Source organism: Lagenorhynchus albirostris, chromosome 6 (assembly GCF_949774975.1).
Source record: "Lagenorhynchus albirostris chromosome 6, mLagAlb1.1, whole genome shotgun sequence".
Taxonomy (NCBI): Eukaryota; Metazoa; Chordata; class Mammalia; order Artiodactyla; family Delphinidae; genus Lagenorhynchus; species Lagenorhynchus albirostris.
The window spans coordinates 37,667,468-37,694,724 of NC_083100.1; the positions used below are offsets into that span (position 1 = coordinate 37,667,468).

Sequence of the window (27,257 nt, forward strand, 5' to 3'; positions counted from 1 at the left end):
CCTGAGGGTTCTCACCGCAGTGGCCTCCTGTTCCTGACCTTCTCCAGCACTGCCCAGCCTTCACCAAACTGGTCTGCAGCTGAATTCTCTGCACACTTACAAAAAGCTCCAAATGAACCCAAGGGAGGCTACAAGAGGCTTACCCAATGGAGCCAACAGAGACAAAACACTTTATTCTACCAGAACATATAGAGATCCAGGGGGTCAGCTGACAGGGATGAGATAAGCAACTTTGCCAGGTGTTACAAAACACACACACACACATACACACACAACACATGAGGTTCTCACACTTCACTGGCCTACCAATGCCCCCATCACCCTCAGAGCACAGCCTCTTCCCACCTTTAGTATACCCACACCTGAAGGCTACATTTTCATTTTTTGTGAATTCTTTTCAGACTTCAATTGATATTCATTTCAATCTCTTCACTCCTATAAAAATGCTTGTGTGGAGTTGGCGGGGGAGATGTATCAGAATGAGCAGTTAGAACTGGAACATGTATGTGTTCATTTCACATATATGTATATGCCAGGTCCTAGGCCAGGCATGAGGGGTTTACACTGATGAGCAAAACGGACATCTTCCTTCCTCTCAAAAAGCTAGCCACGGGACTTCCCTGGCAGCCCAGTGGTTAAGACTCCACGCTTCCTCTGCAGAGAGCATGGGTTTGGTCCCTGGTTGGGGAACTAAGATCCTGCAGGCAGCGCAGGGCAAGGCCAAAAAAAAAAGGTCACATGGCATCAGGCTGTAATGGGCATCAAAACATATATAACTAATTTCAAAATTGAGAATAGCGTGTGACGTTACCCAGCAGGATATTGTAATGAGAGTAACCGGGAAGAACCAGCTTAGATGGGTGGTCACGAGGTCCCTTCTGACAGGGTAACAATCACACTGAGACTGGAAGCCTGGAGAGGGCTGGTGTTCAGGAACCAGAGGAAACGCCCCCAAATGTACAAAAACCTAGGATGCGAGAGAGGAACTGGGAAAGGGTCTGTGTCGCTGGTGCAGGGTGTACAAGAGAGAATGGCTCCCGACAAAGTAGGAGAGGTTAGCAGTAGCCACGCCACCTAGATCTTAACAATATAAATGATGCAACAGGCACTAACACATACTTGTACTTACTCTATGCCGGCACTGTTCTAAGCACTTCACAGTTATTCACTCATTTAATCCCCGCAGCAACCCTATGGGGTAGGTATGATTGTTCCCCTTCTACAGATGAAGAAACTGAGGCACAGAGATTTTAAGTAATGGGCTCATGTTCAAGCAGCTAGAAGGGGTAGGAGGTAGGTGGAGTGTGTGCTCTTAACCAACTTGCCATCCTGTCAGGATTTTTATTCCAAGTCATTTGTTGAAGATTTAAGGAGGGAGTTATGACCTGACCTACATTTAAAAAATAACTTACTTGGCCTCACTTTTGGAAACGGATCATGGAGGGCAAGCATGGAAGTGGGGAGGCTGCTAAGAGGCTGTTGCAGTGATCCAGAGAGATGATGGTGGATGGGCAGCAGTAAACAGGCTGAGATGCATTCTGGAGACAGAATGCTCATAAAAGAGATACAGAATGAGAGTTCCCATACGTGCCTGCCCTCCACTTCTCAGACGTGGTCCCAGGCCCACCCTCTGGGCAGTTTAATGCCAAAAATGACACTTGGCCCCAAATACTAAAATGGGATGTTACATTTCCTCACATTTACAGAAATGTCAATGTCACATCTAGCTGAAATGAATGTGTAAGATCACATTTCCAGACAAGTAAACCATTCCCTGGAAATTCTTTAAACTTGTGCTTCGCAAACCAGGGTCAAAGTACCCTAGGGGTATGCAGCTATGTGCCAGGGAGTACACAACTTCACAGGATAAACCTCTTCCTAGAGTGTCAATATTCCTTTAAGATTGGGGGTAGGAGAAAGCAGAAGAGGAAATATTGCTTTTTCACGTCATATGAACATATTTGAATAGAATGCAAAATTTGCATGGGTTTTTAAGATATAACATTAGACTTTAAAGAAAGCTTATGCTTTGCCCCAAGTCACTTCAAACTGTACCTGGAGACCATCCTTCAGTGATACAAGGGTACTTTCCTTTGCTATTGATGGTATTTGGCCAAAAAAAAAAAAAAAATTTGAGAAGCAGTGGGTCAGACCAATGCTTTGTTACTTTTTCATATTATGCATACATAGCAAATGGTAAAATTGCAGGGCACATGGATACAAGCTGAAAGGCTGCTCTGGGCAGGAGGGGGTGCCCTGTGCCTTAGCACACCTGTACACCTTCTAAGTACACCAATGGGCCAAGGCACACAAGGTGGGAAGCTCTGAGATAAGTGATGTTAAGAGATGACTCAGTTCACGGGACTTCCCTGGTGGCACAGTGGTTAAGAATCCACCTGCCAGTGCAGGGGACACGGGTTCAAGCCCTGGTCCGAGAAGATACCACATGCCGCGGAGCAACTAAGCCCGTGCGCCACAACTACTAAGCCTGCGCTCTAGAACCCGTGAGCCACAACTACTGAGCCCAAGTGCCACAACTACTGAAGCCCGCGCACCTAGAGCCCGTTCTCCGCAACAAGAGAAGCCACCACAATGAGAAGCCCCCACTCGCCGCAACTAGAGAAAGCCAGCGCAGTAACAGAGACCCAACGCAGCCAAATATAAATAAATAAATCTTAAAAAAAAAAAAGAGATGACTTAGTTCTGGACAGTTATTAAGTAATTGTTCAGAATTATCACCTCACCCCAATACCTGGAAGATTTAACACATCAAACACCCAAATTGTCACCCCCCCCCAGCCCCCATGAGGCCTTGCCTGCCACCCTCCTTAGCTGCCACTTCTGTTAGGGAGAATTTCTCAAGAGAGAAATACTCTCTCCTGTGGAAGTATCATTCTTCTGTGGCTCTAAGGACTGGCATGGTCCCTAAGAAAGCTAGCCAGGGAACCTGGGGAGCTCTAAAGTGAGAAGGCAGGTCTTTTGTTTTTAACTGAAGTATAAGATACATATAGTAATGTGCATTAATCTTATGTGTACCGCAGAATAGAACACAAATGTTCAAGATAAGAACATTTCCTTATATGTCAATTATATCTCAAAAAAATTGAAAAAAATGAGAAAAAAAAAAAAAGATACACATTTCCAAAATCCCAGAAGGCCTCCTCATGGCCCTTCCCAATCAATACCCTCCCACACAGAGACAAGCATTATTCTGAATTCCAGCACCATAGATTAATTTTGCCTGTTTTTGAACTTCATGTAAGTTGAAATATACAGTATGTATTCTTTCTCATCTCACTTCTTTTGCTCAACATAATATCTCTGAAATTCATCCATGTTGTTGCATACCGGTGAGTCTTTCTTTTTTATTCTTGGTAGTATTGCAGTGTATGAGTCTACCATACTTTTATTCTTTTAAACCAAAAGAAGTTTAGAAGTACTAGGGACTCTCAATACCAAGAACAAGAAAAACACAAAGCCACAAAACCCATAGTTCTCCAATTATATAATCCTAAAGTGAATAAGAAGCAGATTACAATTAACTACATAATTATCACAGTATATAATTATTTTTAAAGTTTATATCCCCATTCTAAAAAAGGACTTGAGGCAAATATACATTTTTTTAAATAAATTTATTTATTTATTTATTTTTGGCCACGTTGGGTCATCATTGCTGCCCACAGGCTTTCTTTTAGTTGCAGAAGAGTGGGGGCTACTCTTCCTTGCGATGCGTGGGCTTCTCATTGCAGTGGCTTCTCTGTTGCGGAGCACAGGCTCTAGGCTTGTGGGCTTCAATAGTTGCAGCACGTGGGCTCAGTAGTTGCGGCACGTGGACCCTAAAGCGCACGGGCTTCAGTAGTTGTGGCAGGCAGGCTCAGTAGTTGTGGCTCTTGGGCTAAGTTGCTCTCCACAGCATGTGGGATCTTCCTGGACCAGGGATCAAACCTGCACTGGCAGGCAGATTCTTAACCACTGCACCACCAAGGAAGCCCCAAATATACAGTTTTAAAGATGGTCTTGTGATGCTCTAAACTTACAATCTAAAACAGATTTAGTTCCACCGGTCACTTTGGTATGACAGTAGACAAGTACATTAAAGGAAGTGGAACATATACTGTAATTAGAAAAACAATTCCAACAAGTCAATTAAACTTTACTGGATTGTTGGGGACCGCTCTGAATAATGTAAATTCTTCATGATATTCTGCCCTAACTGTAACTGATGTAAAAATACTAATAAGAGTGATTTTCTCTTAAAGCCTATAGCCCATTAATAAAAATGAAAACTAAAAATTACATTTAAATTACTTTTGTCTTTTTTATCTTTAAGCTTAATAGATCTTTGAAAACTTTGTAGGTTATTATTTAGATAATTGTCAACAAGGGAAACTTTGATGTGACCTTACGCTGTATGAAACCAGAATGCTTAACCAGCACATGACCATGGGAAATTGTCTCCTATTGCAAAATAGGAGACAAAAGAACTTCCATAAAATCAGTTTAGTTTTGGCCAGCTGGTTTTTGTCAGCTATTCAAAAAAATGTCAGAGAGGCCCTCCCTTAAAACTTCCTTCCCAGCAGGAATTCTTTTGACAATGACTTCTGTTTAGGATCTTCCTGTTACCATTCTTTTTTTTTTTTTTTTTAAGCATCATTGAAGCAAAGAATTGTTCTGTGTTTATATTTTTTTAAGTAATATTACGTCACCTTGGTTTTAATATCACACCTGTAATTCCAAGGATTAAGGTTTTTGATGTTGTTTCTCTTAATAGTATAATTAACACACATACAGCATATAGAACAGAAACCAAAATTTGATTTCAAGGTGAAGGTCATTTCCAGATGCTTTTTAAGCTTAGGAAATCCACTTGCTTCTCACTGTATGATATTATTTTATCTTGTTTTTGTTATTGTAGTCTTCATGTTTACAGTTTAATTTTAATTCAGTTAAGTATAAAACTATCTTGACCTTTGAGGGACTTCCTTGGTGGTCCAGTGGTTAAGAATCTGCCTTCCAATGCAGGGGGACGCAGGTTTGATCCCTGGTCGGAGAGCTAAGATCCCACATGCCATGGGGCAACTAAGCCCACCTGCCGCAACTACTGAGCACTCAGGCCACAACTAGACAGCCCGCATCTAAGATCCGATGCAGCTAAAAATAAAATAAGTAAATAAATATTAAAAAAAACAAACTGTCTTGATCTTTGAAAAAAAATTACCTTCAAGGGAGATGTCATAGATTCACCTAAAACAAGTGGGGGGTTTTTTAAGATTTTTTTTTTTTTGATATGGACAATTTTCAAAGTCTTTATTGAATTTGTTACGATATTGCTTCTGGTTTTTTTCATGTTTCGGTTTTTTGGCTGCGAGGCATGTGGGATCCCAGCTCCCAGACCAGGGATTGAACCCGCACCCCCTGCCTGCATTGGAAGGCAAAGTCCCAGCCATTGGACCGCCAGGGAAGTCCCCTAAAACAAGTGTTTATTAGGTGATATGTTTTTCCTTCAGCTTCCTACAAGGGTTATTTAAGGTTTTAGATGATCCCAAGAGACTCTGAGCATTTACAACTCTTCTTAATTGTATGTTTTTCCTCATAGGGGACCATTTGCCGAAATCTTTGGAAGGATTCTTTATCTATGAAGAAGAAGGCTCTGGAGTTCCAGGATTCAGCAGGAAAGGAAATGATGCCATCGTAGTAGAACAATGGACAGTTATTGAGGTAAACTGAAGTTTTCTGACAATTTGGCTTTACTATTGCATTTAGTTTTACATGTTAAAGGTTTTCATTGCCTAACACATACAGTATTCTTCAAACACATTTTTATTCAATGTTCAGAATTTCATCAGAATGCATCACAAACTTTCAAATTTGTTTAAAGGTAGTTTGTTTTACTCAATGTTCAGTTTTGTTAAAAGATAGCAAAATAATTATCTATACATAAATAACAGTAGATTCCCAAAGATTTAGCATTCTAGTCCTAAACAAATTCCCCTGGCACTGAGATTCTCTTTACACAATGCCATGACAACTAGCTGAAACTGAAAAAAAAAAAAAAATCAGTCAATTTTATACCCAAGCAACCAATGTGACTGACTTTCTTAACCATGTGAATTGACTTTCAAAGGCAAAAATATCCAAAGGTGTTCTTTCTCTCACCAGGCCAAATATGTACACACAGCATTGTCCTTCCTAATCAGAGATGACATTGCTGATGTTGTTGTGCACTCTGAATTCAGATGTCACCGAATGGACTGCCGTTGAGGTGTACAGACTGAATTCAGGTATACTGTGCTGTGTGCACGAGGCCCTCACTGACAGCCTCTCTCAAGGACACTTTTGCCCTTTCTGGCCTTGCGAAGGTTAGAGAGACATAGGTCATTTTCAAAGAAATTGGAAATCCGGGGTTCCCTGGTGGTGCAGTGGTTAAGAATCCGCCTGCCAATGCAGAGGATGCAGGTTCAAACCCTTGTCCGGGAAGATCCCACATGCCACGGAGCAACTAAGCCTGTGCGCCACAACTACTGAGCCTGAGCTCTAGAGCCCGCAAGCCACAATTACCGAAGCCTGCATGCCTAGAGCCCATGCTCCGCAACAAGAGAAGCCACCACAATGAGAAGACCGCACACCGCAACAAAGAGTAGCCCCCGCTCACCACAACCAGAGAAAGCCCGCGCGCAGCAATGAAGACCCAACAGAGCCAAAAATAAAATAAATTAATTTAAAAAAAAAAAAGAGAAAAAGAAACTGGAAATCCCGTTGAGGGGGAGAAAAGGATTTGGGGTAAGAGATAAAGCTCCAAGTAAGAATCAATTCCAAGTGAGTAAAAAGCAGTGAAGATTCTCTGCTCTTCTCACCTTTCACTCCCCAGTGCTCACTCTCTATTCCTGTCCTCACTCCCAGCCCCTACACCAGTGTTTCTGAAAGTGTATGGACTCTACTTGGATCCAAATCACCCAGGGAGCTTTTTAAAATGCAGATTCCCAGACCCCCCCTATATTAAAGTTTGATGCCCAAGCAAGACCGAGGGAAGGTAGGCCCCAACCTTAGAGAACCACATGGAAACCTCTCTCCGCTCCGATCCCCATTGTTTCTAACTTGGTTGAATGGTTGGAAGGCAGAGGGAGCAGAAAAGAAGCCCAGGAAGACTGCAGCCGGTGAAATTGCACTTAATGGAGCATGAACTCCCCTTATCCTAACACTTCTCACCCTCATTGTCATCACTTGTGTAGCTGGTTATCTTTGTCATTAGACTATGAACTCTGTGCTTATTCACACAGGGCTGTGAAATCAAAACGGATTACGGCCCTCTCCTGCACACTCTGGCTGAGTTTGGATGGCTCCTGACAAGCGTGTTGCCTACACCTATACTGAGACATGACAGGTAATGCCGAAAGTATCCTGACACACTCTCATCTCCTTGTCAAATAGAGTTCATCTGTTAGATAATTCAACCTAACGATGCTCATTTAATGCCTACAAAAAGCGTTTCACTGAACTTCTAATCTGATTTCATGTGCCTTGGAGATCAGCAAATCTAACGCCCTCGAGTTCTATACATCCCTCAGTATTCATGAGGGATTTGTTCCAGGACCCCCATGGATACCAAAATCCGGGATGCTCAAGTCCCTTATACAAAGTGGCATAGTATTTGCATATAACCTGCACGCATCCTCCCGTATACGTTCAATCATCTCTAGATTACTTATAATACCTACACAATGTAAATGCTATGTACATAGTTGCTGGAAAATTCAAGTTTTGCTTTTTGGAACTTTCTGGAACTGTTTTCTCAAATATTTTCCATCAGCAGTTGGCTGAGTCTGAACTGCAGATACAGAGGGCTGACTGTGTATGTACAAGCTATTAATTGCATCTCCTTCCCAAGGGCATATGAGTTCATGAGGACAGAGCCAGAGCAGGGGCAAGGTAGACCAACTCCCAACTCAGTGCTGCTTCCAGCACTCAGAAGGCTGCCTCCCTCCTCAAAGACTGTACTACTATACCTTCTTTTTTCCAACTTGAGATTCCGATTCTTCCCTAGCGTGAAGATTGGGTCGATATGAATCTGCAAACAGAAAATGCAGCCCCCTCTGTAGGACCCTTTGTCCTGCTCTTCTGCCCTGCCTGTGTGAAACTGTCTTCAGCCAGCACGCAGCTGGGGTTAGGGAGGCAGCAAGGCCCAGAGCGTGGCATGGAGGGGCGTCAGTGCTTCCGCTTCCATTCCTCCCCTCCAGTGTGGGGGGTTAGCTTTCCCCTGAAGCATGGACTTGTCAGCTATTTCCACTAAAATAAATACCTACATTAGAGCCAAAATGCCAACACTTCACAAATACCGGCTTTTTCTTTTCTCCTTTTCCTGAGAAAGGAAAAGACTGAGTTGTTATTTTTTGTCTGTTTGTCTGGAAAGAGAGAGAGACCAATTAAGCCCTCTGTATAAAGTGCTTTGCTGTGCCTTGGGCTCAGAAATGTTCCCTCTGCCCTCTGCAACATCCCTCTGCAACATCCCTGCAATGTTCCCTCTGCAACATCCAGAAAATGACTGACTGCCAAGGCTGCCCTGCCTGGCTGGTACTACCTGCAGAGGACAGTATAGTAGAGGACAGTATAGTAGAGGACAATAAAGGGCCTTCCCTTTAAGCAGAGTCGACCACGGTTTAACATTGATTGTCACGTATAGCTAAGGGAAGCAGCTCCCCTTTCCTCAGTCTCATCCACCCTTTAGTTTAGCAACTTTACCCCTGGCCAGTAACCCTACCTCCCCACAGACTTTAAAAACATTTGATGGACATGGCTCTATAATAAAGCCACACCTTCTTCAGGTGGAGAGAGGGATAAGAATGGATACAGAGTAAAGACACTCAAGCTTTAAAAGGAGGGGTTAGAAGTAAGCAAAGCAATTAATCTGCTTTTCTTCTCAGAGATTTATTGGTAACTGTTCTCAAACTGTGAGTGACAACTCTCTGAATTATTGCCCAACTTTTAAAAATCTGTGACATACCTGTCAGATCACAGTACAGCAGTAATTCTCAAGATCTGGTCTTCAGACCAAGCTATATGAATGCTCTGAAGTACCTAGGAACACACCCATGCCAGAGGCTCATCCCAGTGGGACAGTCAGAAGCTTTGAGGGTAGGGTCCATGAATCTCCATTTTCACAAGCTTCAGAAGCTCATCAACATTTGAGGATCTTTGCAGGAGAGAGAGAAAGAAATCCCACTTCGCTGCCACCCCTCATCTTCCATCTGCCAAGCCACTGGTCTATCCCACTCCCTACCCTCCCTCCGAATAACTTGTGTATTTGGCCTCCTCACCTCTTTTCGGTGGTTCTCCTAGGTGTACATTTAGGGTTTCATTGGCCCATTATAGTTAACTGTTTCTAAAAGTGCTCTGAGTTCTGAACCTTTCATGTTCCTTTTTCCCCAATGAAAAATATATTTTTCATTCCTCCCTCCTATCCACTCAGGGCTTCTGTTCCCATGAGTCTAAATATTTCCTAAAGTGACATGAATGACTCACTAGGCACTAGATTAGATGGCAAGACTAACAGGCTGGATGCTGAGCCATAGAACACGGGCTGGCACTCCTTGAGCATCTCCTGCTTGGTTTGGGAATGAGAACAAGACTGAGACCAAAGGTGGGAAGGAAGAGGTCTCAAGTATACTGTGATGGGGAAGGGTGGTGGAGCCTGGAGCCATGCTTGGCTTGACCACCTTGTCCTGCGTGTCAAACTGCATAAGGTCCCAGGCTGGACCAAGTGATTAGGCGGCTCACTGGAGTGAGGAGTGGCTGTATGTTATCCTTGGAGCAGAGGTAGCACCACTGCCTCACCACCATTCTCAACTTCTTCAGTACCCCTGGTATCCACCAAGACACCGTGGAGGCAGAGTGGACCTTTCAGGCCCTCCTTGTGAAGGCTCATCTTATGTGCAATTAAAATAGCAAAGGGGCAGGAATTCCCTGGCCGTCCAGTGGTTAGGACTCAGCGCTTTCACTGTGGTGGCCCAGGTTCAATCCCTGGTCAGGGAACTTGGGTCCCAAAAGCCGTGCGGGGCACAGCCAAAAAAGAAAAAAAAAATTAGCAAAGGGGCTACCAGGACCCTCCAAGGCCCTGCAGCTAGCAGCCTCGTCACCCAGCCCCACCCACCAGTGTCGGGCACAAGCCTCCACACAAGGCAGGGCCTTTTTATTCTTGTCCAAATATGCTGACCCTATGACAGTCACATGCTGGTCTTAGCTGCTCCAGTACACACAGGATAGGAATCACCTTCAGCCAGGTCATCTTTTTTTGTTTTTTAACATGGGAAGTAAACATTTCTCAACATTTAATGCCACTATATATAATAACTATAAAATAACCAATGATAAAAGGCTGATACATATTTTTCCAGACTCTTCTCTAATCTAGAAGGTTGTGAATTCTTAAGAGCCAGCATCCAGAAGAACTGACCCTGATACTGTGAACTATGGAACATTTTTCTGGTAAACTGCAAGAGTCCTGCCAGGGGACCCCTCAGGGATGCAGGGCTATAGGGCAGGTACCACAATACTTTCCACCACAACTTTTTCGTGCAGATGATATCAGGTAAAAAGGAACACCGAGGGCAACTTCTGGTAAACCCTTTTTTGCACCATAGTCCTGTCCTGCGGAATTTGGGGTTTGAGACATGGTTTTCTTCTCTTTTTCCTCTTCATCCATTTTGTCCCCTTGCTGCAGCTCCATGTCTTTATTTGTCTTATTTTTCCCTTTAATACACTCTTCAGATGGACTGATTCCTTCCTCAAAGATGGTTTATCATTTCTGTGAGTTCATGGACCACAACCAGCATTCTTTCATGAGCCAGGTCATCTTTAAATGTAAATAAAAATATTACGTGTGGGCTTCCCTGGTGGCGCAGTGGTTGAGAGTCCACCTGCCAATACAGGGGACACGGGTTCGTGCCCCGGTCCGGGAAGATCCCACATGCCGCGGAGCGGCTGGGCCCGTGAGCCATGGCTGCTGAGCCTGCGCGTCCGGAGCCTGTGCTCCGCAACAGGAGAGGCCACAAGAGTAAGAGGCCCACGTACCACAAAAAAACAAAAAAAAAAATTACGTGCAGTTCATCTTGGTCCAGGTGGGGGATATTGCCTGAAAGTTTTTAGTTTCTGAAACTAGAAGAATGGTCCAGGCTTTGAGCTAAGCCGATCTCATTTGAATTACACCTTCACCATTTACCAGCCATATGATTTTGGGAACCTCTTTGAGTCTCAATTTCCTCATCTGGAAAATGATACAATATCAACCTCACTGGATTATCTTGATAATTAAGCAAGATAATGCAGGGCCTGTGCATACTAGGCTAATAAATTAGAGCTATTAGACAGGATTTAATCCTTTCGCAGAACCAGAATCCCTAAGAAGTTGAAGCCAATTGTAAAAGCATGATGGCTTGGCCTGTCCTAAATCAGGATATTTCAGAAAATGTCAATACTGTACTTCACTGTATACAAAATCATCACTGAGTATTACAAGCCAATAAAAGGGACAGAAATAAATAATGACGCTATAAAGATACATGCTTACATGTTATGCTCATACCCAGAGAAACTAATGTTACCATCTTTCTTTTTGGGCCCACATGTCTTAAAACATAACTTAGAACTACTGCCAGTGAAAACTTTCTTCCTTAAATATTTTTGACTCATATAAAACAATAATGTCTTAAGTCATTTCAATTTTTTCTACTCTTCTATCACCTAAGCCAAAACTTGAATGGTCTCTACGTAATGTATTTTCCTCTCATTTCTTTCCTTACGCAAATATATCCTGTTAGATATAGAAAACAAACTTGTGGTTATCAAAGGGAAGAGGGAAAGAGCGAGGAACAAATTAGGCTTATGGGATTAACAGATACAAACTGTTACATTTAAAATAGATAAGCAACAGGGATATACTGTATAGCACAGGGAATTATACCTGTTACCCGAAAACTGGGTTCGCCTCCTGGTAGGTGTCAAGCCAAAATATACAACCAAGCCAAGATCAGGAGAAGGAAGGATTTATTACTTGCAGCAAGTAAGGAGAACATGGGGGATCTTTCCCAAAACAGTGTTCCCCCGAACAGCAAAACTAGGGGAGTTTCAAGTTAAGGGTACATGTGTGTTCATGAAGGGGCTGGAGCAGAGGAGAATTCTGCATAGAATTGGGGGGAAGGTTAACCAGAGTCTAAGCTTTAGTTGATTGACGTCACAAGAGTCAGAAAAGGTCAATGTCATCATTCCTTAGGTTCTGACCAGGCTGAGGTCATAGCCTGTAGTTACCATACTCCACCTGGGTGGGGCCTTAGTTCCTGCAGAACTCAAAGATCTGTGTAAGATTGTTATGGACATCCCTTGAGGAGGACCTAGGACTGTTTTGTTGCTGAATTCTTGTTTCATGAATGCTTCTCATTTGTTCCTGCATTCCTTTTTTCCCTTAAGGTCATTATTTGCTGAGATCTGTTCAAGGGCAAGCATTGCGGCCAGGCTTAGATCACAAAATGGCCTCTCTTATGTCAAGAAAGTTGTGCCTGGTTCTCTTTTTCTGGGGACCCCCCCCAACCACCCTATCTGCTCACATACTCATTATTTTGTAATAACCTATAATGGAATGTAATCCACAAAAACACTAAATCACTGTCTGTACACCTGAAACTAACACAGTATTATAAAGCAACTAGACTTCAATAAAAACAAACAAATACATCCTGTTATCAGATTGCAGAAAGTTGTTTTCCCAGAGTGTCCTTTAGGTTAAGGTTGTTGGCTCCATTACCTTAGGCAAGATCATACCACTGAGGTTTAAAGCTGTGTTACCATGGAAACATCAAGATGTGGTAATCTGATACCACTACCTTATTCAAGGGTTATTGTTATCAGCCCTGAAAACTTGCCAGAATCTCTTTTTAATCCTTATCACTATATAATTAACTATACAAATAGGCCCAATCCTTTTCAAAAAAATCAAGGTGAAAATTTACATTAAATTCTTCAGGGCAAATCTGGTAGAGGATCAAATTAGCTAAACAAGCAGCTAATATTGCTGACCTTAAAATAATCTCCAGAAGAAAATGGAAGGAGAAGCCAAAGTTCCCTCTGTTTGGCCACCTCAGATCAGCTCCCCTCTCCCCAGTAATAATCTGGGGTGGGCAGGGAATGAGGAATGTGCATTTTAACAAGAATACAAGGTGATTCTGATGCACGTGCAGAAATATGGAATTATAACCTAACATTGAAAGAGAAAGCATTTTAGAACACAAGATAGAAGAAAAGTGTACACCCTCATTTATATCTCAGAAGACAGAATTTAAAGGCGGGGGCTTTTGGTACAATAAATCAAGTTATACTGTACAGAGAATATTAAATAGTCTAGTCATAGGGCTTCCCTGATGACACGGTGGTTGAGAATCTGCCTGCCAATGCAGGGGACACGGGTTCGAGCCCTGGTCTGGGAGGATCCCACATGCCGCAGAGCAACGGGGCCCGTGAGACACAACTACTGAGCCTGTGCGTCTGGAGCCTGTGCTCCGCAACAAGAGAGGCCGTGATAGTGAGAGGCCCGCGCACCGCGATGAAGAGTAGCCCCCGCTCGCCGCAACTAGAGAAAGCCCTCGCACAGAAACGAAGACCCAACACAGCCAAAAAAAAAAAAAAAAAATTCTAGTCATAAAGGACAAGATGTGAACAACAAAAAGAGAAAATCCTCTGCTCACTGTGGTGTCAGGCACCCCGCCCCCTCTTCCATTTTCTGCAGCCCCTGAGGGAAAAGGCTCCACAGCTCTGTGGTCACCACAGCTCAGAAGCACTAGAAGTCTTTGCAGTTATTTGAGACACTTAAGTGCACAAATAAGTTCCTCTAAGTCCCAAGTGGCAGCCAAGGCAGGAATTGCTTATTTATATACAGTAGAGGGACAGTCGAGGGTTTCACGTTTGGTCCATTTTCATGACAGTCTCTTCCCTTTCTAATTTAACTTCTGTGGACACAGTATTATGTAATTCCATTGTGAGTTAAGCTTGTAGCAATCTTGCAGTGAGCAGCATTTTTATAAGGCCCACGTTTTTTAAGAAATAGTCAATTTGTCTATTACATATACTTCTAGTTACCACACTTCTTTATCTGAACTTAAATTTCTAACATTTTGTCAGGAGGAGGGGTTGGGAGGAGCTAAATTGTGGAAGTGCCTTTTTTTGTCTTTAACACGTGCACTGATACATGAGAAACAAATGAAGGTCATAAGGCAAAGGAACTTCGTGACTAAGGAACTTGTAACTTCGTTACAAAGGTGCAAGCTAAAATTTAATTTTATAATTCTACTTTTAAAAAGTAAAGTTTATTTCATATTTTTAAAATAAATTTATTTATTTTTAATTTTTGGCTGCATTGGGTCTTCATTGCTACTTGTGGGCTTTCTCTAGTTGCAGCGAGCGGGGGCTACTCTTCGTTGCGGTGCGCGGACTCCTCACTATCACGGCCTCTCTTGTTGCGGAGCACGGGCTCTAGGCGCATCAGCTTCAGTAGTTGTGGCTCACGGGCTCTAGAGCACAGGCTCAGTAGTTGTGGCGCACAGGCTTAGTTGCTCTGTGGCATGTGGGATCTTCCCGGACCAGGGCTCGAAGCTGTGTCCCCTGCATTGGCAGGAGGATTCTTAACCACTGTGCCACCAGGGAAGCCCCCCTGCCCCTTTCCTTGATATGCCTCAATCCTGAGGGGAACAGGGTTGGGACAAGAAAACGAATGAAGTTTTGGGTAGAGAAATTAATCATGAACTCAGTAAGAGAACTCAGTTTTAAACCATGGCAATTAATTAATGTATAAGATGATGCAAAACTAATCAGAAAATACAAATTAACCTAACAATTTTGTTTTCTCTAGTCTAATGGATTTTGAAGCCATAAATGGAATCTGTTTACAAGATTTTTATTTCACAAGTGACTAAGCACTTGCAAATAAGCCACTCATTTGAAACCAGCTCAGTTTGTATTCAAACCGATTCACATTCTTGCATTTTATTTTAAACAAAGTTCTTTCAGTTCAACTCAAATATTTATTGAGTGCCTGGTATGTATAAGGCAATATTTTATCTGCTCCAGGGGCAGACCCTGGCTTCCAGGAACTCATAATCTACTTGGAGAGACAATACAGTCACAAATAACGAATGTGGAACAGTGGTCTAGAGCATATATTCTCAATAGAGGTGACATTACCACAAGGGGGTGAAAACTGGTTATGGGGGAGGTGAAAAAATCTTAGATATTACAAAGGTTTGTGGCTCTCCAAAAGGTCACAGTACATAGACAGATACATGGCATATCTTTGTTATTAAAATTTAATGGGGCAAGGGGAAGGAATTCGGGAGAAAATGTATAAAAAGGTTCCTTGGGGAAGCAATAATGAAAAAAGTTGAGTGTAAGGCAGGTGAATATGGTAGAGGACATTAGTGAAAGAGGAGAGGAGGCCTGTGGAGGCTGAGAAGTCTGAGGTGCAGGCACCGTTAAGAAAGAATAGAGCTTCCAAAAGTAGTTTTAGAGAGAATATTTCTGGTGGCAGATAGGGCTAACCAGGAACAATAAATAGGTGTCATCTCACACAGCAGCACTGGTCTGTGGGTAGTGGCTGCCTAAACACCATAAAAACAAGGATTCTAAAACCAGGATCAGCAGAAAAGAATGTGATCAGTTAATGATGTCTGCTATGAGCACAGAAGATGTAAAGTGGAAGTATGAATACCACAAAGTATCTCCTCTTTCTGGCAACCATAAGCACATAGCAGAGTCAGCAAAGTACAGGATATATTCAAGGAAAAGTAGGTACAGGTGAATGAATTCTTAAAGACCTCTCCTAATTTAAAACTCATAGGTCTAACAAAAAAGAAACAGACTCACACAGATACAGAGAACTAGTGGATACCAGTAGGGAGAGGGGACGGCGAGGGGGAAGGGGAGGGGGAGGGGCAAGATAGAGGTAGGGGATTAAGAGGTACAACTACGACGTATAAAATAAATAAGTTGCAAGGATGTATTGTACAGCACAAGGAATATAGCCAAGTTATTTTATAATAACTATAAATGGAGTATAGCCTTTAAAAATTGTGAATCACTATGTTGTACACCTGAAACTTATATAATATTGTACATCAACTATACCTCAATTTAAAAAAAAGTAGAGGGCTTCCCTGGTGGCGCAGTGGTTGAGAGTCCGCCTGCCGATGCGGGGGACGCGGGTTCGTGCCCCGGTCTGGGAGGATCCCACATGCCGCGGAGCGGCTGGGCCCGTGAGCCATGGCGGCTGAGCCTGCGCGTCCGGAGCCTGTGCTCTGCAACGGGAGAGGCCACAACAGTGAGAGGCCTGTGTACTGCAAAAAAAAAAAAAAAAAAAAAAAAAAAAAAAAGTAGAATTCAATACAGATTTTACCAAAACAACAAATGTAAAAGGGGAGGGAGAATTTTTATCATGTATAAATCCACAACCCTTCCCCTACATATCAGCATTACATATACTCTTAAAACAATTTTGTTAATAAAACACACATATAGAAAGTGCATAAAACACAAATGTGCATAATTATAATTCTACAAACACTTGTGTAATTACCACCGGGCAAGACAGAGAACATTGCTGGCACCCTAGAGGTACCCCATGTGTTTCCCTATCACACCTACTCCCTTCACGCAGAGGCAATATTACCCCAACGTTTAAGATAATCACTTCCTTATCTTGCCTAATAGTCTTACCACTCACCTTTGAATCCCTAAACAGTACGATTTAGTTTTGCCTGTTTTGAATTTTTAAAAATGGAATTATATATATTCTTCCACATGTTGCCTCTTTCACTTAACATTGTAAGATTACAAACAACTATGTATAAAATAAATAAGCAACAAGGATATATTGTGCAGCACAAGGAAATATAGCTACTATTTTGTAGTAACTTTAAATGGAGTACAACCTATAAAAATATTGAATTGCTATGTTGTACACCTGAAACTAACATAATATTGTCATATAATCAACTATACCTCAATAAATAAAATAATAAAAATTTAAAAATTCAATTAAAAAGAAAAGCATTGTAAGATTTATCCATGTTGTGTGTAGGTATGAGTTTCTCAAGGGTGTAGACCAGGAAGTGGAATTGCTGGCTCACAGGGCACTTCTTTAGCTTTATTAGATATAAATGCCAGACTCTTTCCAAGTTGAATATTGCAGCTTACTCTCCCGCCAGCAGGATGTGAAAGTTCCCATTGCTCCAACAAAAAATTGGTCATACTTTTAAATTTTGTCATTCTGGTAACTGTATAGATAGTATGATCTCAGGGTGGTTTTAGTTTGTATTTACCAAATTGCTACTAAAATTGAGCGCATTTTCATATGTCTATTGACCACTGAGATTTTTCTTTTGTCAAGTACCTGTTTAAATCTTTTGCCCACATTTAAAATTGTACTTATAGGAGTTTTTAAATAGATGTTGGATGAGACTTAATTTATTTGCTACGTGTGTTGCAATGATCTCTCTGATTCTGTGGCTTGTCTTTTTACTCTTTATGATGTCTTTCGATTAGCAGAAGTTTTTAATTTTAAAATATGCAAATATATCAATTTTTACCCTTTTTGGTGTATTGTTTAAGAAATCTCTCCCTTCACTGAAGCAATGGGGGGAGGCAAGGAGTGAATTGTTTTTAAATTTGGGCATAACATGGGACATTTTAATTTTTTTAATTAACATAAAATTCTGTAGGCTAGAGTTGTTATAGGATGATGTGCCTGAGTAATACGTTTTGTGAGGAGGAGAAGGAAGAGCTAAATCTTAAAAGATTCACACTGAGTGTCAATGAGCTTCGCAGAGGTAAAAAGACCTAGGAAGCCTTTTGTCTTCTCTATTCTTGTGTCCCCTTTCCCTTGACTATTTTCTCTGGAAGATATTCTTAATTCTGAGATATTTTCCTCCCACTTAACCCACCCCACATTTCATTAAACGAATGGAGGAACTGGAGGGAAATCCCATTTGCTGTGCTCCTTCCAGTGACAGGCACGGTAGAGGCTCTTCATACACACTGACTTATTTAACCATCACAAAGGCCCTGATAGGAAATGTAAGAGAATTTTGAAACTTTGCCAAAGTCACCAGCTATGAGGTGGTATCGTCGGCTATTGTAGTGTCAACTGGAAAAAAAAACCCAACATGAAATGAGAGCTGTGAGTTTCAGTTTTATTTGGGGACTTACTAAGGACTCTAGCCCAGGATACAGTCTCTCAAAGAGCTCTGAGGAACTGCTCCCAAGAGGTGAGGCGGGCAGGTCAGTATATATTTGTTGTTTTGGAGAAGGGTCACGTGCAATCAGACACACATCAGGTAGAAGGTTAGTCATGAGGAACAGGTATCTCAGTTAATGACGTTAGATCTTTTCTAAGTATGGGAAGATGTAAGAATCCAGGTTCATAAAAAAATTTCTCCTGAAATACTTCTAGCTATGTAAGGGCTTGTTTTTCCAGAGCACCGAGTGCCTTCACCGGAATTCCTTTCACGGTGAATTGTAGGTTAGTGGCTGCAGTGGCTAGTGACTTGATTCTTGTAGAACTGGGTGGTGGGCAACATTCTTTGTTTTACAGTAGAGTTGAGACTTGAACCCAGGGCTCATCTGGTTCCAAAGCCACTGCCCTTTCGAGTATCCTCCCAGCCTCCCAAATAAACCAGCCTGTTCTATACACCGCTAGTCCCTACCTGTGTCATAACTGATGTCTCCTGATGATTCAAGTTGTTCCCAAAAGTTAGGATATATTTCATAACAAGTCTTTTCTTCTAATCAGAGATTGAGTCAAACTAAAATAAGATTAGACTAGAAGCAGTCTTTTTAAAATAAAGATAAGACAGATACACCAGAAATACATCTACACGTGGAACAACTCCTCCGGAGCACCTACTGAACGCTGGCAGAAGACCTCAGACCTCCCAAAAGGCAAGGAACCCCCCACGTACCTGGTTAGGGCAAAAGAAAAAACTAAACAGAGACAAAAGGATAGGGACGGGTCCTGCACCAGCGGGAGAGAGCTGTGAAGGAGGAAAAGTGTCCACACACTAGGAAGCCCCTTCGCGGGTGGAGACTTCGGGAGGCGGAGTGGGGGAGCTTGGGAGCCGCGGAGGAGAGCACAGCAACAGGGGTGCGGAGGGCAAAGCGGACAGATTCCAGCGCAGAGGATCGGGGCCGACCGGCACTCACCAGCCGAGAGGCTTGTCTGCTCGCCCGCCGGGGCGGGTGGGGCTGGGAGCTGAGGCTCCGGCTTTTGTCGGAGCGCCGGGACAGGACTGAAGTTGGCGGCGTGAACACAGCCTGCAGGGCGTTGGTGCGCCGCGGCTGGCCTGGAGAGAGTCCGGGGAGGGGTCTGGACCTACCGAAGAGGCAAGAGACTTTTACGTCCCTCTTTGTTTCCTGGTGCACGAGGAGAGGGGATTAAGAACGCTGCTTGAGAGAGCTCCAGGGACGGGCGCAAGCCGCGGCTAAGAGTGCGGAGCCCAGAGACGGACATGGGACGCTAAGGCCGCTGCTGCCGCAGCCAGGAGGCCTGTGTGCGAACACAGGTCACTAGCCACACGCCCTTCCGGGGAGCCTGTGCAGCCCGCCACTGCCAGGGTCCCGGGATCCGGGGACGGCTCCCCCGGGAGAGCGCTCGGCTCGCCTCAGGCTGCAGCGTCACGCCGGCCTCTGCCGCTGCAGGCCCGCCCCGCACTCCGTGACCCTCCCTACCCCCCGGCCTGGGTGAGCCAGAGCCTCCGAATCAGCGGCTCCTTTAACCCCGTCCTGTCTGAGCAAAGAACAGACGCCCTCCGGCGACCCACACGCACAGGCGGGGCCAAATCTAAAGCTGAGCCCCTGGGAACTGTGAGAACAAAGAAGAGAAAGGGAAATCTCTCCCAGCAGCCTCAGAAGCAGCGGATTAAAGCTCCACAATCAACTTGATATACCCTGCATCTGTGGAATACTTGAATAGACAACGAATCATCCCAAATTAAGGAGCCCTGTGGCTGAAAGGCTCTTGGTGCTGCAGCCAGGAGTCAGTGCTGTGCCTCTGAGGTGGGAGAGCCAACTTCAGGACACTGGTCCACAAGAGGCCTCCCAGCTGCACATAATATCAAAAGCAAAAATCTCGGAGAGATCTCCATCTCAACACCAGCACCCAGCTTCACTCAACGACCAGCAAGCTACAGTGCTGGACATCCTATGCCAAACAACTAGCAAGACAGGAACACAACCCCACCCATTAGCAGAGAGGCTGCCCAAAATCATAATAAGTCTACAGACACCCCAAAACACACCACCAGACGTGGACCTGCCCACCAGAAAGACAAGATCCAGCCTCATCCACCAGAACACAGGCACTAGTACCCTCCACCAGGAAGCCTACACAACCCACTGAACCAACCTTAGCCACTGGGGACAGACACAAAAAACAACAGGAACTACGAACCTTCAGCCTGCAAAAAAGGAGACCCCAAACACAGTAAGATAAGCAAAATGAAAAGACAGAAAAACACACAGCAGATGAAGGAGCAAGATAAAAACCCACCAGACCTAACAAATGAAGAGGAAATAGGCAGTCTACCTGAAAAAGAATTCAGAATAATGATAGTAAGGTTGATCCGAAATCTTGGAGATAGAATGGACAATAGAATGGACAAATTGCAAGAATCAGTTAACAAGGACCTAGAAGAACTAAAGATGAAACAAGCAACGATGAACAACACAATAAATGAAATTAAAAGTACTCTAGATGGGATCAATAGCAGAATAACTGAGGCAGAAGAACGGATAAGTGACCTGGAAGATAAAATAGTGGAAATAACTACTGCAGAGCAGAATAAAGAAAAAAGAATGAAAAGAACTGAGGACAGTCTCAGAGATCTCTGGGACAACATTAAACGCACCAACATTCGAATTATAGGGGTTCCAGAAGAAGAAGAGAAAAAGAAAGGGACTGAGAAAATATTTGAAGAGATTATAGTTGAAAACTTCCCTAATATGGGAAAGGAAATAGTTAATCAAGTCCAGGAAGCACAGAGAGTCCCATACAGGAAAAATCCAAGGAGAAATACGCCAAGACACATATTAATCAAACTGTCAAAAATTAAATACAAAGAAAACATATTAAAAGCAGCAAGGGAAAAACAACAAATAACACACAAGGGAATCCCCATAAGGTTAACAGCTGATCTTTCAGCAGAAACTCTGCAAGCCAGAAGGGAGTGGCAGGACATATTGAAAGTGATGAAGGAGAAAAACCTGCAACCAAGATTACTCTACCCAGCAAGGATCTCATTCAGATTTGATGGAGAAATTAAAACCTTTACAGACAAGCAAAAGCTGAGAGAGTTCAGCACCACCAAACCAGCTCTACAACAACTGCTAAAGGAACTTGTCTAGGCAAGAAACACAAAAGAAGGAAAGGACCTACAATAACGAACCCAAAACAATTAAGAAAATGGGAATAGGAACACACATATCGATAATTACCTTAAATGTAAATGGACTAAATGCTCCCACCAAAAGACACAGATTGGCTGAATGGATACAAAAACAAGACCCATATATTTGCTGTCTACAAGAGACCCACTTCAGACCTAGAGACACATACAGACTGAAAGTAAGGGGATGGAAAAAGGTATTTCATGCAAATGGAAACCAAAAGAAAGCTGGAGTAGCAATTCTCATATCAGACAAAATAGACTTTAAAACAAAGACGATTAGAAGAGACAAAGAAGGACACTACATAATGATCAAGGGATTGATCCAAGAGGAAGATATAACAATTGTAAATATTTATGCACCCAACATAGGGGCACCTCAATACATAAGGCAAATACTGACAACCATAAAAGGGGAAATCGACAGTAACACATTCATAGTAGGGGATTTTAACACCCCACTTTCACCAATGGACAGATCATCCAAAATGAAAATAAATAAGGAAACACAAGCTTTAAATGATACATTAAACGAGATGGAGTTAATTGATATTTATAGGACATTCCATCCAAAAACAACAGAATACACATTTTTCTCAAGTGCTCATGGAACATTCTCCAGGATAGATCATATCTTGGGCCACAAATCCAGCCTTGGTAAATTTAAGAAAATTGAAATTGTATCAAGTATCTTTTCTGACCACAACGCCATGAGACTAGATATCAATTACAGGAAAAGATCTGTAAAAAATACAAACACATGGAGGCTAAACAATACACTACTTAATAATGAAGTGATCACTGAAGAAATCAAAGAGGAAATCAAAAAATACCTAGAAACAAATGACAATGGAGACACAACGACCCAAAACCTGTGGGATGCAGCAAAAGCAGTTCTAAGGGGGAAGTTTATAGCAATACAAGCCCACCTTAAGAAGCAGGAAACATCTCGAATAAACAACCTAACCTTGCACCTCAAGCAATTGGAGAAAGAAGAACAAAAAAACCCGAAAGCTAGCAGAAGGAAAGAAATCATAAAAATCAGATCAGAAATAAATGAAAAAGAAATGAAGGAAACAATAGCAAAGATCAATAAAACTAAAAGCTGGTTCTTTGAGAAGATAAACAAAATAGATAAACCACTAGCCAGACTCATCAAGAAAAAAAGGGAGAAGACTCAAATCATTAGAATTAGAAATGAAAAAGGAGAGGTAACAACTGACACTGCAGAAATAAAAGAGATCATGAGAGATTACTACAAGCAACTCTATGCCAATAAAATGGACAATCTGGAAGAAATGGACAAATTCTTAGAAATGCACAACCTGCCAAGACTGAACCAGGAAGAAATAGAAAATATGAACAGACCAATCACAAGCACTGAAATTGAAACTGTGATTAAAAATCTTCCAACAAAGAAAAACCCAGGACCAGATGGCTTCACAGGCGAATTCTATCAAACATTTAGAGAAGAGCTAACACCTATCCTTCTGAAACTCTTCCAAAATATAGCAGAGGGAGGAAAACTCCCAAACTCCTTCTACGAGGCCACCATCACCTTGATACCAAAACCAGACAAGGATGTCACAAAGAAAGAAAACTACAGGCCAATATCACTGATGAACATAGATGCAAAAATCCTCAACAAAATACTAGCAAACAGAATCCAACAGCACATTAAAAGGATCATACACCATGATCAAGTGGGGTTTATTCCAGGAATGCAAGGATTCTTCAATATACGCAAATCTATCAGTGTGATAAACCATATTAACAAACTGAAGGAGAAAAACCATATGATCATCTCAATAGATGCAGAGAAAGCTTTTGACAAAATTCAACACCCATTTATGATAAAAACCCTGCAGAAAGTAGGCATAGAGGGAACTTTCCTCAACATAATAAAGGCCATATATGACAAGCCCACAGCAAACATCATCCTCAATGGTGAAAAACTGAAAGCATTTCCACTAAGATCAGGAACAAGACAAGGTTGCCCACTCTCACCACTCTTATTCAACATAGTTTTGGAAGTTTTAGCCACAGCAATCAGAGAAGAAAAGGAAATAAAAGGAATCCAAATCGGAAAAGAAGAAGTAAAGCTATCACTGTTTGCAGATGACATGATCCTGTACATAGAGAACCCTAAAGATGCTACCAGAAAACTACTAGAGCTAATCAATGAATTTGGTAAAGTGGCAGGATACAAAATTAATGCACAGAAATCTCTGGCATTCCTATATACTAATGATGAAAAATCTGAAAGTGAAATCAAGAAAACACTCCCATTTACCATTGCAACAAAAAGAATAAAATATCTAGGAATAAACCTACCTAAGGAGACAAAAGATCTGTATGCAGAAAATTATAAGACACTGATGAAAGAAATTAAAGATGATACAAATAGATGGAGAGATATACCATGTTCTTGGATTGGAAGAATCAACATTGTGAAAATGACTCTACTACCCAAAGCAATCTATAGATTCAATGCAATCCCTATCAAACTACCACTGGCATTTTTCACAGAACTAGAACAAAAAATTTCACAATTTGTATGGAAACACAAAAGACCCCGAATAGCCAAAGCAATCTTGAGAAGAAAAGAAGGAACTGGAGGAATCAGGCTCCCAGACTTCAGACTATACTACAAAGCTACAGTTATCAAGACGGTATGGTACTGGCACAAAAACAGAAAGATAGATCAATGGAACAGGATAGAAAGCCCAGAGATAAACCCACGCACATATGGTCACCTTATCTTTGACAAAGGAGGCAGAAATGTACAGTGGAGAAAGGATAGCCTATTCAATAAGTGGTGCTGGGAAAACTGGACAGCTACATGTAAAAGTATGAGATTAGATCACTCCTTAACACCATACACAAAAATAAGCTCAAAATGGATTAAAGACCTAAATGTAAGGCCAGAAACTATCAAACTCTTAGAGGAAAACATAGGCAGAACACTCTATGACATAAATCACAGCAAGGTCCTTTTTGACCCACCTCCTAGAGAAATGGAAATAAAAACAAAAGTAAACAAATGGGACCTAATGAAACTTAAAAGCTTTTGCACAGCAAAAGAAACCATAAAGAAGACCAAAAGACAACCCTCAGAATGGGAGAAAATATTTGCAAATGAAGCAACGGACAAAGGATTAATCTCCAGAATTTATAAGCAGCTCATGCAGCTTAATAACAAAAAAACAAACAACCCAATCCAAAAATGGGCAGAAGACCTAAATAGACATTTCTCCAAAGAAGATATACAGAGTGCCAACAAACACATGAAAGAATGCTCAACATCACTAATCATTAGAGAAATGCAAATCAAAACTACAATGAGATATCATCTCACACCAGTCAGAATGGCCATCATCAAAAAGTCTAGAAACAATAAATGCTGGAGAGGGTGTGGAGAAAAGGGAACCCTCTTACACTGTTGGTGGGAATGTAAATTGATACAGCCACTGTGGAGAACAGTATGGAGGTTCCTTAAAAAGCTACAAATAGAACTACCATATGACCCAGCAATCCCACTACTGGGCATATACCCTGAGAAAACCATAATTCAAAAAGAGTCATGTACCAAAATGTTCATTGCAGCTCTATTTACAATAGCCCAGAGATGGAAACAACCTAAGTGTCCATCATCGGATGAATGGATAAAGAAGATGTGGCACATATATACAATGGAATATTACTCAGCCATAAAAAGAGACGAAATTGAGCTATTTGTAATGAGGTGGATAGACCTAGAGTCTGTCATACAGAGTGAAGTAAGTCAGAAAGAGAGAGACAAATACCGTATGCTAACACATATATATGGAATTTAAAAAAAAATGTCATGAAAAACCTAGGGGTGAAACAGGAATAAAGACACAGACTTACTAGAGAATGGACTTGAGGCTATGGGGAGGGGGAAGGGTAAACGGTGACAAAGCGATAAAGAGGCATGGACCTATATACACTACCAAAAGTAAGGTAGCTAGCTAGTGGGAAGCAGCCGCATAGCACAGGGAGATCAGCTCGGTGCTTTGTGACCGCCTGGAGGGGTGGGATAGGGAGGGTGGGAGGGAGGGAGACGCAAGCGGGAAGAGATATGGGAATATATGTATATATATAACTGATTCATTTTGTTGTGAAGCTGAAACTAACACACCATTGTAAAGCAATTATACTCCAATAAAGATGTTAAAAAAAATAAATAAATAAATAAAAATAAAATAAAGATAAAAAAGTAGCAGTCTCTCATTACCACTTTGTGGGAAGATTTGCGGTTTCTCAAAATTCAATAGTATCAGTAAGTTTGGGGTTTTCAAATGGTGTGGGGTTGACCACTAGGGCCAGAGTTTCAATGTTGCATTTGTTTTCCAGAAAAGGAGCTCAGCATAAAATGCAGCTAATAGTGAGGTTTTGTTTGGGTTTTTTGCATAATAAAAGTCGTAACTGAGCAACATTAACTACAGACACTCCTCCCCATAAATCCATGGAGACTCTGTGAAAAGCATTTCAGAGAAATCCAAACCCCAAGTAGTCTTTGGCAAGGGGTAATTTGCCATGATGGTAGTTAAATAAGGAGAATATTGAGTAGCTGACTACAAAGAAGCATCTGAAAATGAAAATAGCTGTGGCTGAAGTCCCTCAATGGAAAGTGTATATAAAATTTCTCACACGTGGCAGCCCACACTGGTCTCTTCTTTTTATGAGACAAATTTGACAGTGCATACCAGGGAGCTTAAATCATACCCTTTTGGCCTCATAATCCCACTCCTGAGAATTTATCTCAAGGAAATAAGTCATAAAGAATAAGGAAGACTGTACATATTTTCATAACAGCATTATTTATAATTAGCAGAAAACTGGAAACAGCCTAATTTTACAATAATAAAGGAAAGGCTTAGTACATTTTGGTATCTTAATTCTTTGGAATATCATGCAGCTATTAAGAATATCATCCTACTGTACAAACAAGAAAAAGGATAAGCATAGAATACAGAATGCAAATACGCAGAAGTTATAGACATGCAGAAATACACATGTTGATAAAGAGTAGGAGGTGACACAAAGAGATGAAACTAAGTATGTTAGCACAGTGAGATGACAAGTTTTAAACGTTAAAATTTTCTTTTGTGGGGCTTCCCTGGTGGCTCAGTGGTTGGGAGTCCGCCTGCCGATGCAGGGGGCGCTGAGCCTGCGCGTCCGGAGCCTGTGCTCCGCAACGGGAGAGGCCACAACAATGAGAGGCCCGCGTGCTGCAAAAAAATAAAATAAAATAAATTCTTTTGTAATGACCGTATTTAGTTTTTAGGGATTTTTTCCCCCTGTTTTATCTGCTGCAACTTATATAGAATCATATTTCCTAATTATTGTTGGATCAGAAGATTATTCTACAAAGGACACATGGGGAACATTCTAGCCAAGTGTGAAATATAGAGAGAATTACTAATTTACAAATACTAATGCTATTGTTTTAATTTGCAGTGAAGGGAATTTGGCTACAAAGCAGGTTGTGTTCCTTCAGAGACCAGTTATGTGGAATTCAGCCACTCAAACACCGGAAGTGAGTAAAATTGATGCTTTATGAACTAAATGTTACACTGAAGCATTTAAGCCTTAAACTCTCTTTGTAATTCTAAATGGTGAACAGATGAGGAAGTGTGGAGTTGATAAGGAGACAGTCTTCTGAACCAGCATATAACAAGGGAAATGTGCCGGCAAACGGGCATGTGAGACAGTTCTGAAGGGGATCAGAATATTACTCTAAAATATGCCACTTGGGCA

At 41.9% G+C, this 27,257-nt stretch overlaps 1 protein-coding gene across 1 annotated transcript in view; it reads left to right on the plus strand.

The window, feature by feature from the left end:
* Positions 1-27,257, plus strand: part of RFTN2 (raftlin family member 2) — a 65,684-nt gene that overhangs the window by 25,576 nt on the left and 12,851 nt on the right. Inside the window, exons 6-8 of the mRNA XM_060152384.1 lie at positions 5,600-5,721; positions 7,281-7,384; positions 26,958-27,036. Of these exons, the coding sequence (XP_060008367.1) occupies positions 5,600-5,721; positions 7,281-7,384; positions 26,958-27,036 (305 nt within the window). The remainder of the gene's footprint in view (positions 1-5,599; positions 5,722-7,280; positions 7,385-26,957; positions 27,037-27,257) is intronic.